Source organism: Columba livia, chromosome 1 (assembly GCF_036013475.1).
Source record: "Columba livia isolate bColLiv1 breed racing homer chromosome 1, bColLiv1.pat.W.v2, whole genome shotgun sequence".
Lineage (NCBI taxonomy): Eukaryota > Metazoa > Chordata > Aves > Columbiformes > Columbidae > Columba > Columba livia.
Genome location: NC_088602.1, coordinates 177,141,536 through 177,158,375, shown reverse-complemented (window position 1 = coordinate 177,158,375; position 16,840 = coordinate 177,141,536). Strand labels below are relative to the sequence as shown.

General features: G+C 35.9%; 1 protein-coding gene across 8 annotated transcripts in view; it reads right to left on the bottom strand.

Moving 5' to 3' along the window:
- Positions 1–210: 210 nt before the first annotated feature.
- Positions 211–16,840, bottom strand: part of TAFA2 (TAFA chemokine like family member 2) — a 194,578-nt gene continuing 177,948 nt past the window's right edge. For 3 of the 8 annotated variants that reach the window (XR_010469523.1, XR_010469525.1, XR_010469524.1), the window contains 3 exons: positions 10,733–10,851; positions 9,266–9,513; positions 211–2,400 (listed from right to left, as the gene is read on the bottom strand). Coding sequence is in view for 1 of the 8 variants with exons in the window: in XM_013366732.3 (XP_013222186.2) it covers positions 2,389–2,400 (12 nt within the window). In the remaining 7 variants the exon portion in view is untranslated. Of the gene's footprint in view, positions 2,401–9,265; positions 9,514–10,726; positions 10,852–11,411; positions 11,595–16,840 lie in introns of those variants that run through there. The other 5 variants (XR_002412321.2, XR_010469528.1, XR_010469527.1 and 2 more) reach the window with 4 other exon arrangements.

Sequence of the window (16,840 nt, the reverse complement as noted above, 5' to 3'; positions counted from 1 at the left end):
TCCAATGACAATTCTAGAATAGTTGTGCTGCACATTGGCTTCCTGTGAAAAAAGACCTTTCGAAGTGATAGAAGATATTCCCAGCTTTACTGAAGAAATACAAAATTAATGTAAACCTTGAGATAACTATTCCCCTGATAAAAATAAGAAAAAAAAAAAAAAAAAGAGTAAACAGAATACATATCCAAAGCGCACATCCATACAGGGAAATCTATTTTATATTACAATTTTTATTCACTTGTTATGAATTTTCACAACATTAATCTACTGCAGATAATCTATTCAGTATATTGAAAATCCATTTATTTTTACTTATTGATATGCATGTGTTACACTGGTATATAATACAGTATCTTCAGTGTTTGTTTAAGAACAAAGAAACAAACAAAAAAAAAACCAAATATTGAGAAACATGATGTAGATTTTTGACCAAAGAGAGGCCATATTCAGATTTTACAAAACAGCACATTTACACTTTGCACTGTCCCAGACAATCTCTTTAATATCCTACCTTCTGTCCTGTACCTGTCAGCACAAATCCATACAATATTAATCCACCTTAAAATACTGAGATACCTAGTGGCTGCTACAAACAGTTTATTCTAATTAAATCTTAATCAGAAAAGAATATCTTTTCCTGCCAACATTTTTTATTATTTCTCAGCAGAATGATAGAATATACTTCTCAATTTTATTCCCAACAGTCATTTATTTTATTTAAGCGCTCCTGTGCAATAATACAGCAGAGGTAATGAAATGGGTTTGTAACAGCAGGGGCTACTGTGACAGGCAGAGCACTCCAGGGTATTCATCCATCATGGAACTTAATATATGACTACCTAGCCACGTCAATGGCTTGTAATGATAAAATAATTTCCCTCTTTTTCTGGGAGTCTGGTAGCCACACAGAACTTTTCAATAAGCTTGCCCCTACATATTTTTACTACCATTAAGAGTGTGTGGCTTTCATTTGTACCAAAGCATACAGTCAGAACTCCCGCACTCTCTCCAGCCAGTTAGCATGCTTATGCAGTGTCACTAAAGGGAATTGCCAAATTTCTGTTGTATCAATAATACAGATGGTACAATACACATTAAATGGAGTATAAAATCATACATTCTGTAATAACTTAGAAAAAAGCTCATAGATGCTTAAGGCCTTTAAATATTGAGGATTTTTTTCATGTAACAGCACATGACAGAGTTCAAAAATTGCTACTGAAAGAAAAAATAAAAAAGTAAATGTGATTTTGCCAAGGATCAGATCTGAATTGGATGACTGTAAGCAAGCAAAATACCCATGAACTGTAAATCCAGGAGGGCACTAGGACTTTTTTTCCTTTATAGCAAAAAGGCTGAGCAGACATCTACATAAGCATCCAACAGTACTCAGGTTCAAGCAAGAGATTTTATTTTTTAATAAAAAGAGAAAAATTCTGAATGATTACCATCCAATTTCATAATTGCAAAACTCATTTACATCCCTGCATACCTTTTTAAAAAGGGATGAAATACTGTCATTGACTGTTTACCATGAATTTCAATGAATCAAAGGCTGAGAAAGTAAAGTACATATCAGGAACACTCATCTCCTTCAAACTAAATGGAAATGTATATTTTAAAGGTATAAAATGCCTTATAATGGAAGTTGTAATTGAGTTTTGACCACTACTTTTTTAACTGCCAAATAGCTGAAGTAGTTGGTTAGCCTTAGGGAAACATGTCAACCTGACTATACATTCTAATATGACTGATGTATTCAGATAACTATTACTTGTCAACAATAATTATTAACAATGGATATATATTTCCATTCCTATAACAAAAGCAACTTCAAGATGTTGAAATATGTACCTTTGAGAGCTCCAAGATTAGAATATAAATTAAAATGTCTAAAACTGCGCCATGCCAGAGGATGATTTCTGCAACAGAAATTTAATTAAAGCAGTGTGCAGTCCCACCAGCAATCTGAATGGTGGTCCAAGTTTCATTTTAGAGAGAGGGAACCAACACATATTGGAGGCTGACTTCATCAAGATGAAAAGCCACCGGTCTGGAATGGAGAATCCGAAAGATTGCTGCTTTTCTGCACCTTTTGAATACCAACTCTTGTGATTACAGCTGCAAATTCCTCAGCAAGTGCAATTTTACAAGTGTACACAGTTCAATCAGTTGAAATCTTTGTGATACAGAAGTTCAGAATAACTTTCCAGTAGTTTTGATCTCAAGGCTGCTGCTGATTACAAGCCAGGTTCTCATTGAAACAATTGATGCTGAAGGATACAACCCAGCAGTATAAAATTTCACTTCAAGGATTGCCTGGAGGAATGAAATTCTTGTGTTGTATTTAATGTTATCAGCCTTGAGACTGACTTGATTTGTCTTTAGCTATCGGGTTACCTGTAAAGAAAAAGAAAATCAGAAAATCAAAACTGTACATAGAGAATCCACTTCTGAAGTACTGGAAACTGATACTGAAATATAAGATCTCTGTCCAGCAAAGCTCTTTCAATTGTTTTTAAGTAAGTGAGTAATTCCCAATAGTATTAGATGGGACTGCTCCCCAACTTAAACTGTGTGTTTTAGTGTTTTGTCAGAATTGAACCTGACAAGGAGAAATTGAATTGTGACCATGTTTAAAAATATAATTTAAAAAGTTTGAAGGTAGCAAATTAACAATCCACAAATGTCAAAAGCATTGGTTTCAAGGAAAATTTCTGTATTTTGTTCATCTTTTTCAATGTTAGAACTTCTGCATGGTAACAACTACGCTTTTAAAATGTTAGTCATTGAGTATAGCAGTGATGGATCCTGGAGATGTATTCTATTCTTCGCATGTTACTTTAAAATGCAATGTCCTGTTAAGGGCTAAGTGTATCTTAGCAAGCAAGAATAATTTCATAGAGGAACAGGACAAAAATGATGCATACATAAACATGACATAAATATACCCTGTTATTCAAAAGGTATAAAATAACTACCAAGGAGTTCACTTAGAGTGGTTTCACCCAGCCTAACATGAGACAAGAGTGGAACAGAAGGACCACAGAGAAAGAGTGGGAGACAAAGCATTTCATAATAATTAGACTTTCCCTATGTCTGATTTGGATTTTAAGCATGAAAAGAAAAAGCTAACCATCATATCAAAGAAACATAAGTTGAGGAATATTTCTGCTGTGTCAGTGGATACAATTAATGATCATGTAACATTTTAATATCAAATTGCATCAGGGGACAACATCCCAACTCTTGAGCAACAACCCATTGGAACAGTCACAATAACACTTTATGACATCAAGGGACGTATGCTTTTCATTTTGGTCACAGAGAGAAGGGTCACGCTCCTTAATGATGAAACATTCTTTTGCTCTCAGCAAAACTGTTTGCATACAGCTCCCATCGGCTCTGCAGAGCACAAATGTAGAGCAGAATATTAAAAGGACTGTTCAAGGAGTTCATGCCTTCTCCACCAAGTTGTTTCTAGTTAGTGCCCTTAAGAAGGCAATGATAAAATTATACATTGTGATTTTTATGATACATGGGTTTATTTATTACACTGCTCTTATTTTGTTTTGTTCTTGTTGTTGGAAACAGCCTCACGTGGCCCCTTCTACACTGGAAGATTGCCTGAAAAAAATAATGAAGAATTAATTTAGAAGTCAGGCAACATATTTCTTCGCCTTGCACCAAAGCTCAAAAGGCTGGCACAGCATCTTATTGCTATTTATTTTTTGCTTTATTTTAACAAGCTGGAATTCTACTCATGGACCCAGGTGCCACTGAGCTACATAATGTAAAATACACATCTTCTGATCCTATCCACAGGTGGATTTTTATTAGCTTTACTTGATACATATATATCAAAAACTGTGGTAAATCAACTGATGCAAAGCACTCTGAAGACATATCAAAGGATGTGAGACTCCCAAAGAGGCCATGTAGATGTAGGATCAAAGCTTCTTACTTTTCCAAACAACAAAATAGACCAAAACCAAAGTAAAACCAGAGAACGGTTTCCTCAGAGGCACAACTGGACAGGCAGTCACTGGAAGTCAGCAGAATTCTTTATTCTGCCTACACACCCACAGAGCAGACCTTTGCTATTGAAGAGAGGGTGCCAGCTGACTTTTGAGAGACCAAGTTGACCATGACCCACCAATATGCTCTTTCTACAAAGAAGGCTAATGGTATGCTGGGCTGCATTAGACGAAGTATTGCCAGCAGGTCTAAAGGATGTGATCCTTTACCTCTGCTCTGCACCAGTTCTGGGCTCCCAGGTAGAAGCCAGACATATTGCTACTGGAAAGAGTCAGTTAAAGGCCTGCTAAGGTGAATTAGGAACTGGAGCATCTTCATATGAGGAAAGGCTGTGAGAACCCAGACTGTTCAGCCTGCAGAAGAGGAGGCTCGTTAATGTGTACTGAAGGGAGGGCGCAAAGAAGATGGAGCCAGGACCTATTCAAGTGGTACCCAGCAACAGGACAAGATGCAATGGACGCAAACTGCAACACAGGAGGTTCCCTCTCAGGAAATATTTTTTTACTGTGAGGGTAACTGAGCACTGGCACAGGTTGCCCGGGGAGGTTGTGTAGTCTCCATCCTTGCAGATATTCAGAGTTGTCTGGTCCTGGGCAACCTGTTCAAGGTGGCTCTGCTTCAACAGGGGGGTTGGACAACACAACCTCCAGTGGTCCCTTCCAACCTTAACCATTCTGTGATTTATTATTTCTGTTACATGCAGCTCTGCCAATGCATGGGCTAAGGAGACAAACTACAGCTAGCAAAAAGAGTATTTTCACACAAACATGACTTCCAAACATGGCTGTTTGGAACTGCAAATGTATTTTCTTCAGTCACAAAGAAACTCAGTAAAATCATAATCTGCAGGCCTATCTGCTCCGCCCATATAGCTCTACAATTGTGTCATGAAAAAATCCCTATAAAAATAATATACACTTTTACATAGAATAAATAGGTGATATAAAGAAAAAAAATCATATAGCTATGCAAATCTCTGTTCTATAACAAGTGTCTAATCCTATACAAAGGTCATTTTGCTTATACAGACTGCACAGGAAGCCAAGCTGCATATTCCTAGTTTTCATGAATACATGATTGGAGTTTTTAACTGCTTTCCCTTGCCAGAAATTTTATTATTCCACCTACCATTTTCGGGTATTTTTCCTTTTATTTTTTTTGTCTAAACTTCCAGGTCACACATTGGTACTCAGTAACACACCTAGTGGTCCACATTTGCCTCTGTGTAAGACAGTAATGCTTGTTATGTGCAAGCACACACCAGCCATTAACATTAATGGAAGTTATATATCCATACACATTAGGGAAAGAATAGATCTCTCAGATGCTAAAGGCAATTTTATAATGAGGCAGTGAAATTTTAGGTAATATCTAGTGACAGTATTCCCAGAAATGCTTAATTTTGGATACAGTAAAAGCTATTTGGTTTGAGTGGCTGGGAAGCAAGGTATTATGCCAAAGGACTTTATAGGAAAGGGGGTACTGATAGCAGTATGTGTCTGATCTTTAGAAGCCTCAGAGAACAGTAACACACTGAATAGGTGCAAATCAAGTCTAATCAATTTTTCAGTTAGTAATTAATATGTATGGAAATTAACTTTGCTGCTGTTTAACAATACAAATGAAAAAAAACCAAAAGGACATAAAACGTTTAGCATCCTAGGTGTTGATTTGAAATATTTTTTTCATTCTGGAACATAATTACTCCCTTTATGCTAATATATTTTTTCACGTGGTTGTTATATCATAAATACAATGCATTAGACTCTTCACTTTCTTGTACTAAATGTGCAATTAAAGTATAATTACTCTGCAGTTGCAGACTTTTTAATTTAGATTAGTGAGTGGCTGCTGTAAATTGGCAGCAATTGCATGTGAACTCGTTTTATTTTAAAACAACAATATATAATTAAATGCAACTGAAGTTTTCCCCATTTCTTCTGCTCACTAAATGTTCAAAACAGATTCAGTCTTTGGATACAACATTTTCAGCAGAATGGACCAGAGATGAAAAGACCTCAAATGCAGTGCATTAGAAAAGCTACCAGCTCAAGAGATTTTGTGCACAGCCTCCATTCCAGAGCTGCTGTCAATGGGTGAAAAAAATCCTTGCTTGTGAAATCCCCGCAGCTGCTGAATACAGCAGATAATACCATCTATCACCTAAGAATAGATTCCAAATAAAAACCCAGCCTGATACTTTTAGTCAAGATTTCCTTCTGCCTTAGAAGAGGAAGGGAGGAAAATCAAGACTACAGAATGTAATGAATGTCTGAGTGAATATTCTCTGAACAGTAAAGCACTTTTCCTTACTTTCATGCACCTAAGCATCAAAGTTACAGGATCACAAATAGGTATTACAAATCTGTTTCTTCAGAGAAACAAATGAATCACTAATTATTTGCTAACTACACAATAGTTTACACACGCAAATGAGGCATGTAATTAATTACTATTTAATAAGGTCAGAAGAAAATAAATAACAATATACTATATATTGCAATCAGTGTGTGCTGGAACTTTTCATAACACAACTTTGTACATTACTATTTCTTTGACTGGCATTTCTTTCCATTTTTTTTTCTGTGTTTATCACAAGCCATACACAAAATCCATATTAAAAACAGACTTTTGAGTTTGCAAAGTCACGCACTTGAAAGTTAGCAACTTGCATTTCTACAGGTGTCCTTGCAACTCCAATTCTATCTGTTTTCCATCATGCACAGTAGATAACAGAATTTAGTGGGGGAGAACTGATGGAGAGAACCCTATTATAACACCATCAGGACTATGTATCAATGCAAATGCAGAAAGGAGCAAATTTTTAAGCCAGTGTTTCTTTCCTCCACAGGTGATTCAGCAGTACGATGGACCATCTGTTTCAGGTTTTTGCTAAAGAATATAAACAAACACACAAAACAAAAAGAACTTAATACTGGGGGGTTTCTTTTTAATCAGAACTATACCATCAACTGTATAGGATTGTGTATGTAGTCATAGCCTGAGTGTCATCTGAGCATACTCAAGAATCAACAAGCTACCTTTTTTTTCACTGAGATACGTAAGACAGAGAAATGAAACATTTTTTTTAAAGCAATTAGTAGCTTACTCTGAGCTACGTAGAATTTCATTAGACAAAGAAAATCAACTTTGGCACCCCGAGCATTCTTCCCTAAAATATTAAAGGCCTGTGAGAAACAAAATTGCCGTAGGGATTTCTTTAAAAAATAAAAAGGGTCTCATAAAAATATTTTATGAACAACATAAGATAAGCTAAATACAAGGAACACCATAAGAATCCCTTAAATAAATGCCTGAAGAAAGAAGCCTAAGAAATGGCTTGAAAAAATGTCTAGCTATGGATTGTCCTCCAAGACATGGAGATTAGATAGAGATATCATACCAAGACCACCCTTAATTCTATGCAGTACACTTCCATCCGTTTTGCATCCTTATTTTTTATATTCTTCTGAGACTGTATGTAGACAGACTAAAAACAGGGTAACAAAGTGATTTAGGATACCTTTCGTACTAATGAATAGACTTGAAGAGGGCTATATCAGTAATATTTTTCCATGACATAAATAACTTTGTTTTGATAGTGAAAGCCTAATATGAATATTACAGTGCAGAAACAGAAGGGCCCATACAACCAGAAACAAACATCTGCCAATGCATTTTTTCCACTTATGCCCCCTGTGAATGACATTGAGGTTGGAAATGAATCTTTTGAGCAGATGTAAGCACACTGTTTCCTGGAACTTCAAAATCCATACAGTGTGTTTGCCATGCACTATCATTCATACATGGCTTATGAAAGCAAATGTCAGTTTGCATTGCCACTCGCATATATTTATTCATTGAAACGGTTCAGCTTATAAGCTTGGAAGACACTTTCCTAACTGTGAGTTAGGAAACAGGCTCTTGTTTCAATATTACAGACTGCTATTTCATATGGGCTAATGACAAAAGGCAAAATTTGAGTGATTTGTGAGCAGTTTGGAAAACAGATAATTAATGATAATGACATGGATTAATTTATCTTCAGAGAAGGTGACAAATTCATAGACACCTTTTCAAGTCTTCAAATGTTTCATTTCTGCTCAGAACACTTGGACCCTCCCAAACTTTTGATATCAAGACTTAAGAGCTTTATATTTTTCCCTGAACTCTATTTTAGGCACTGCAGTGTTAAAAGTATTAGTCTAATTATTTTCTCAAGCCTGTAATAGAGCAATTTAGAATTCTAGATCCTCAGGTCTGTCCTTCAGCAAACATCTCTGGCTCATTTTATTAATTAAACAGAATATTTCCCAGTACACCTAACGACTTGAAAGTTTTCGATGTCTTTGATAACCACAAGACTCTATAGGTCTTGCTTCTTTCATACTTTTATTGCACTGTGACTAATCAGAATTGCATTTGTGACAATTTTTGTGTTTAGGACATTCCATTACAAAGAAACAAACATTTTGAAGACTCATTTCTCACAATGCCATTTGAAGTATAAATTTGTATTTCATGTTTTCCCACTGTTCCCAATTATTTCAGCAAGAGAATTTTGGTGTTAAAGTGAGGACCTCAACAATCAGGGTTTAAATTGTAATTAAAACTAAAAGGCTTTGGAAACCTTTCACATGTAAATTTAGTTTTCCACTTGCTCTGAATAATCTCAAAGGATTAGAAAAACAGATAAAGGAAAAATACTTTAGACCACAGCACACCTTCCTTAAAATGGCAGAGTTCTTAATCTTATACATGATTTTAACATTAAAGAGATAACATCTAGCATATCTTAGAAACATAGTGGATATATCCCTTCCCAGCTTTTTCTGAATTTATAAGTAATCCAGTACGGAATGCTGAGCTTTCAAATACAAAGTGACACCTGACTGAATGTACCAAGACATACTGCCTTGCTAAGGGCTGTTGTCTTCTCCAGAGTATCTGTTGCTTTTCCATGATAGTGAGTAATTTAAGTTCATCAACTGGGTCTACCTTTGAAAAGGGAGTGAGTGAAGAAAGATGATTAAAGGTTCCCAAAATCATCTGACTGATACACTGAGGCTGCTCAGGGGCACAATATAGAGTCTCACCAATCACGCTCCTGAACATCTGCTCAAACAAGCTGTGATTCTTGGGCATTTGAAGCAAACTAAGCAACTACAATGAGGAGTAAAGTACAACAATTCCTGTTAATACTGTGTAAACCTGTTTTTGTACACACCTGCTGCTCTGTGAGTAATAAACCAGGGCTGGAACACATTTTCTGGAGTGGTTTGACTCTTTATTCCTCAACGAACGTTCTGGCCCTTCCTTAGAATCCGACCAAGACTAGGATTCATCACAACTAGTGCTCCAACGTGGAGCCAGAATATTTTGTTTATGTGGAAAAATCAAAAATTGTCATCAGGCACAGCAGAAACCTCCTTTCTCTACTTCTCCATTCGGGCTTGAGGAGTTTTACACGTTTGCCTAAGAAACAAACACATGTCAAGTACTACACTGTTACGGAATTAGTTACAGAAAACAAAACTGGGATAGATGGAATTTTCTTTAACTTACGAGGAAAAGTACAAAATGACAGGAAAAAACATACTTCAGAACCAAAGAAACCTCTCTTAGCAAAAGAGCATAGTCTCAAAAACACACCCAAGCAATAACATTAACCTCAAAGTAAAGGTTTAAACAAACTCAAATTCAAACTCATTGATTTGTGACCAAAAAGCAATAGAAACTGATAATAACACTCATTTTTGCAAATATATCAGCAATCTTTAACTATGATAAAACAGTAATTGAAAAGTTCTTTGACAATAAGTCCACGGATAGACCTGTGGTATAGAAGAGAGCCATGAAGTCAGAATACAATTCCTTCTAAACAAAAGATTTGAGCATTTTTCCCATACATGTTTAAAGTAGAAAACTAAAAACAAACAAACAAATACTTAAATAAATAAATGAAAATCCAAAAGTTTAAAGCTTGAAAAATGTGATTGTTCTGAGGATAACTCCACTTACATTCATTTCTATGGTAAGTAGGTTACAGGAAACACCATAAAGTAACAGACGGCACATTTCAAAAGACAATATTCAATTCAGATAGCTAGTTCCTTAACTAGATATTTGAGATAGTGTTTGGACCTGCTAATAATGATTACTTCCAAAAAGCTTCCACAACACCTCAAAATCACCTGAATGTCTTTAAATAATGCTTACGAAAAGATTATTATTTCTCTTTTTTTTTCCTTTAGGATTTTAATTTAAACATCATGATGCAAATCATCAGAAACATACATTACAAGATCAAACTCATAGCTTCAATAACTTGTTACTTTAATAAAATATCTATACATTTAAATCCTATGAAACAAATTATTATAGTTCTGTATTAATATTTCCTTGATAGTTTACAAAATAAACTTAATTGATATAATTGGACAATTATCATAGCATATAACTGATGAAGACATACGAGTTATGTAAGGCTAAATCAAATTAATTAGTCTTTCAAATGTACTTCATCATTATTTTCTTCTAAAAGGTAGTACCACCACAATGCACATAACTAAACTTTCTCAACATTTCTGTAACCCAGCAAAGAAACTACGTTTATGGTAGAATTGTTTTGACTTCACAAAACTTTTCATTTAGAGATAACAGTTTTATATCAAAAGAAGACTTAAACATAAACCTTATTTTACTTTCTGTAACAGATAATAACTGTAGCAACTCAGACAAGGATATGTCCTCTTGAAGGGTTTGTGGTGATCACAGCTCCACAGTGGGACTGCAGCATGGCGCCATAAAAGACTGCAAGACAATTAGTTAAATAAATGTATTTTTCTTCTCTTTAACATCACTCATTCCATCTATTAATCTCAAGCGGGAGATAAAAATGACCTCCTTCCTTTTTACGGATGAGGAAACTGACACATTATAGTTACACTACCCTTCCAACTGTGAGAAAGTAAGTGGGAGAGGAGGGATGGGAACAGAGTCTTCCTGTCTGTGGCTTTATCTCACCTCACCTAAAGAAAAGCCTAATGTTGTTCCTGTAACAAGTAGTTTGTTGTGTTTAATATTCTAAAAATAAAAACAAAACAAAGCAGCCTTATTTTAAAATCAGGTAAGGGTTTTAAATCGCCTAATAGGTAAAATGGATTTTCATATTTTAATATGTTTTTCCAGAAATTGGATAAGATTGAATTTCAAATTATCCCCACTAAAAAATCAGGCAGTGTAAATTCATCACATTTGAAATATTTTTCTTCTTCAGATATTTGTGGTGTGCTATTTTTTCTGGGATTTTGAATGGAGAGTAATAAGCCATTTGGATTAGATAAAAATAGAAATGTAAATTATTTCCTTACCTGTAATTTTATCTTCTCTATGAGGGTACCTGCTGCTCTGTTATTGCAGTACTGATGTGTTTTCTGCCTTTGTCCCAAGCTTCAGAGATTCCTCTGGTGAATTTTCCCCATTTGCCTACCAGGTTCCACTGCTGGCATTTTGAGGTAGTGCACTCACATTAGGTTCCAGGAATACTGCCACAGCTGAGGGAATATAAGACAACTAAAAAACAAGTTAGAAAACAGCAGAGCAATATCCAGGCAGGGAAAAAATGTTTAAAAACAATGAATCAGTCATCAACTTGAAACCCTTCGATCATTTTCCTCTTTGTTTCCATCCTTTTAGAATCTCCACATGAAGAAAAGACTTCAGCAAAAGTGGTGGGTGCTGACCGAGTAATGGGTGCCCATTCAGAGAATATAAAATTATTTTAAGGGAATCTAATTTTAACTATCTCCAGTAGGAACACCCACCACATCATCACTCTGATAGAGGTAAGAAACAGAAGAAAAGTGGCAGACTCGGAGGATTTCCAAAAACTCCATGTCACTCTGTCTCAAGTCTTAATAGAACTGAGGAAGACTCAAGGCCTTTTCACCTAAAAGCTGTCATAGATGAACAATTTTGCCCAGGGCAAAATACATAAAGTCTGGTTTACTAAGTAGCCAAGATTATGGTTGCTGATTCCCAGCTAATAGTTGTAGTCATCTTGGTCATCAGAAAAAGAAGGAAAAAGAGAAACTAGTACTATCAACTTAATTAGTAAATAAATTCAAAACAAAACAGAGAGCATATCCGCCATCCATGCTTGAAGTTGCATGTAGATGACAAAATTTCATTCTTGGAAGATAGCATAATAGTTGTATTAATTCCAGAAGATGATGGTTTTGATGCTTTCCCCTGGCATTTGCCCTAAATTCATGATAACTTGATGCACATTACTAGCATCACACCTGAACTGATTAGAAATGTCTTCTTGCTTGTGTGTTATGGAGATTTCCTGGTGAAAGTTACAGCTTCATATAGCTCTTCTGTACTGGGGATCATCTTGATACTGTTTTTGAACTTCACAGTACACAGAAAAGATGCATGCTGTCAAAGGAAAAGAAAAAAAAAGAACTCTAAAAATTTAACTAAGAACCTGCTTTGGTATTCAGTTTAATATCTGTTAAATAACCAGGCCAGTTGTCTTCATACTTGCATCTTCTCATAAGGAAAGACCAAAAGGCTCTGAAGAGGTTGTTGCTTTCAAATTTCAGGAATGTAAGTACCAATGATGTGCCTTACGGTCAAGAGCAAGAAGAAGGACTCTGGTAATTTCTTGGTTGGCCCTCCAAAAAGAAATTTGCTTTGCAAGTAATCAGCTTCAAATCTGTCAAGTTGCATTCTAAGGAAAAGTCTCCTGTTCCTTTTTTGTACTTTAAAAATGTTGAACAATAATTATTAACAACTGGAAGTAGAATGATGTCTTGAAGATGATAAATTTCCTATACTCTCATTTTCCAAGGTCACTCTGAAAAGATGACAAGGAGGCAGGACAGAGGGATCTCAGAATTCTAGAAAAACTACTACTCTGAATTTTTAGTGCATTTGCCTGACTTGATAACTGCACAAACAGAGGTAAAGTCTTTAGATCTTCTTTTGGCAGGGACATGTTCTTGAGCCACAAAGCTTGAATTCAAGATGAAGAAACAAGCTGTTGTTCTTCTGTCTGGCATCAGTAAGACATTTTCTGGAATTCTTGAACCTGAAGAGGCAAAACCGTTTTGGACCTCTTAAAATATGCAGCTCTGTTAAAATTCTCAACTCCCCTATAAGTACTGAGTTTGTAGATACATGGATATACATGTTGGTTAGACACAATCCTTGAGATCATATCCGTCTTCATAAACTAGAGACACACTTTTCTTCACTTGTGGTTTTAGAGGTCTTGCCAGCATAATTCTACAGGTCACATCATACCAATAAGTCATGATGAACTGGATATCTTGTGGCTTCATCCAGAATCTCTACTACAGAGCTCTACCACCTTTCTCACTGCAGATATGGAAGAGGATGAATGATAATCAGGACTGTAAAATCTGAGAAGGAATCATCTGTGTGTGCTAATGATGCAGTAGAAAGAAACTCAAAGTCCATTTTATAGAACTCCTTCAGAGTCTTTTCTCCATAGACAGCAGTAGAGTCTTTCCTAAGATTAACCTGGTGTTCACCAAGATAAAAGGAGTAAACTACAAGCTATGAAAAAAAAAAAAAATCTTATGGAGATTACTTTTATGTTGATCGTCTTCTTCTTTAATTTAGTCCTAGACATCCATCTTCCACTTCTTCTTGCCTGAAATAATTTTTGTCTTCATTTTGAACAGTTCTCAGATAGGACAGGACTATCTTCATTATTCTTATGGAGAAATAAGTAAGATTCAGAATGAAGCTCACTTTGCTCTGCAAGGGAATAAAATCTGAGCAATATGATGTCCACTGGTTTGAGAGTTGTTCACTTCTCCAATGGTGACTGTGCATAATGCTCTGTATGACTGACTTTCTCTGCTTGATATTATTATCCATTTCCTTCCTTCCATATTAGAAGGCAAAAAAGCAAAGCTGAGATAGGGCGGTACTTCTGAGGTTTTCTATAAATAGTCATAAAGAGTAAGGAAATACCTCAAGAAAATAGTGGAATTTTGGAGCGTTGAAAGTCATACCTTTGGACAGTTGGGGGCCACCTTTCCCCTCCCTCCTCTCAGTTCTGTGACTAAGCATCCATGTGCAGTTTGTGCCAAATACCCATGAAACGAGGCAAGAGTTCTGCCTGCAGCTATTTAGGTAGCAGGTAATGTGAGGTTTCAGAACACTTCAGTCCCTCTGAGCTGAAATGTATCATTTCTGACTTGCAGAAGGAATCCAAAGAAGCCCTCACAGAAGGCAAAGGAGGGTGAGACAAGGAAGAACCACTAGATTTAGAGCACGCCAGCATGACTCACACTATACTGGCATTTGAATATCATCTTCCTATGTGGTAACTTGTGAGGCAGTAAAAGCTGACAGAGATTTTTCAGGAAAACTGAAAAGGACTGCTAGATATTCAAAGAGCCCATCTTGGACAGCTGTGAAAGGGCAGAATGGTGCTGCAAATGAGAGTGGAAACATCTTTGACTTTGGTGTCAGGACTTCTCCACTTCGTGGAGAAGTGGAGAAAACCAGTAATTTACACACAGTGTTTGGAACCCAATCTTATTTTCCATCACAGAGGCAGAAAATTGTTCTTCAGACATGAGGTCAGCATCTCAACATGCCAGCAAAGGACAAATTGGGGGAAAATAAAAGAAAGAAAAATAAATCACAAGTTGAATCTTTTGGGACAAAGGCAGAAATCCTCTTGGCTGGACTGATGGAGTAGAGGATTCCCATGTGGAAGAAAGTAATGCTTGCAAAAATCACTGATTATTTAATTAATGACATGCAACTGAAATCTATTTGCATTTTGCTCTAAATATTGCATAAATATTTGCCTTTCATTTCAGAGTACTTCTGTAAATTTTCAGGTTCTACAGAAGCTAAAATGAAGTTTTACAATAGCTGCAGTCTTACCTTTGGAAAAACTATTCCCTCATAAAAATGTATAAACCACAGCATATATTACAAACAATCTCTGAGTGTGATGAAGGGATTGCAAAAGATTTCATTTCTCATGATTTGTACAATGTGTCTACTCACAAAAAACTTTAAAGCAAGCCTTCTGAATAGCTAGAGACAAGACTCAGTATATTCACAAAGAGATGCATCAAGGGATTGAAAAAAATAAGGAAAAATCACAAACCTTCTAGGCAAAAGCTGCTAATAAAGAAAAAAAGTACAATTCTGTTTCTAGAAATTATTTTCTTTCAAGTAATGCATTAACAGACTCCCTCTTTCCAAAAGAGCTGTACCTATGAATAGTGCCTTTAACCCATTCTCTCTTTTAATGTTCCTCACTTTCAGTTCTTATTATCAGTATCCGTAGAACTAGAAGTCAGAACAAAACTAAACAAAATTTGAGACTGAATATCTCCTGGGAGTTGAATGTTTGGATTATCCTCACCTGCCCAAAAAGTTATACTGTCCTTTCAGTCTGTGACTTTGCTTATATCATTTCACACCACAACACCTGTTCTTTTATTCTTTTCCACCATAACTTGTTTTTTGTGGGTATTTTAAGTACATTTGACTTCAGAGAAAGGACTAAGGCTTGTCTAGATTTCTGTGACCATCAAGCTATAGGCCTAAACTCATGTCAAATGTAGACTTCATAGGGTAGAATTAGGCACACCAACTTCACATTAAATAAGTAAATTTGGTATGTAGCAGCCATTTTTAGGAACATCATTGAATTGCGTAGCCCTGAATACTGATGATTTCTTGTAATGTGTGTTGGCTGGAATGCTAACTATTTTCATCAAAATGCCCAAGTGTCCCAAAAGATTAGTGTTTAGGTGTCCTACAAAAAATAGACCTTCAATATGAAAGAATCGTGATGCTAGATCAAAACAGTAATTACTGACTAATACAAAAAGCTAGCTTGACCCCAGAAAATATCCTATTTCCATTACCAGCTCATTTGCCCTCTCAAACTTGTCTATATTTTAGGAAAATGTGTACACACCATTTACTGCTATTTTAATGACAGGTTAGATACAGGGTCTCTGAGTTAGCAATGAGAAACATACTGAGACAGCTGCAAATTTCTCCTAGTGACAGATTAGCCAAAGGCATGGAAAGAGATACCATAGCAACAAAGAGGCTGTCACAATTGCAATCACTCTTTTCCATGGGTAATATTTTGCTACAGTCTGTGCACTTACTTCTATTGTAATTGCATCCTTTTTATGAACCACAAAGTATTGCTAGTCACTGTATAGATACGTATTATTCCTATAAAACTTCAACTGAAATTAAGGTAGAAGGTGAGGATTCTATACACAGAGGCTCTGAAGTGAGGCAGAGGGATAGAGCACTTTTACAGTGAGGTTGTTTCTTAATTTATTCATACAGAGACTTAAAGGATGTTAGGAAAAGCACTTCCTGTCATTATTACTGAAACATGGTAGATCATTGATTTATCCTGTAAGTATTTCATATGTCACAGTGATCAAAACAAAAGGCAATTTTTTTCATGTAATGGAAGTTAGTAGCAGTTTTACACTAAAAAAATGTCATGTGAGAAATACATTGCCTTATTGGCACTGACTGACACAACTAGTATGCATCCAACCTATCAGAAACATCCTAGAATAACCTATACACAATGTTTACATGATGAATTTCTGCTTTTTCTAATTATGTGCCATTACTACTGCTGGTTTTGAAAAGCCTGAATGAGGAAAAGGAATAAGTATGTGAAGGGAAGAGGCTACAGAATCAGAGAATGACAGAATGGTTAGGGTTGGAAGGGACCTCTGGAGATCCTCTAGTT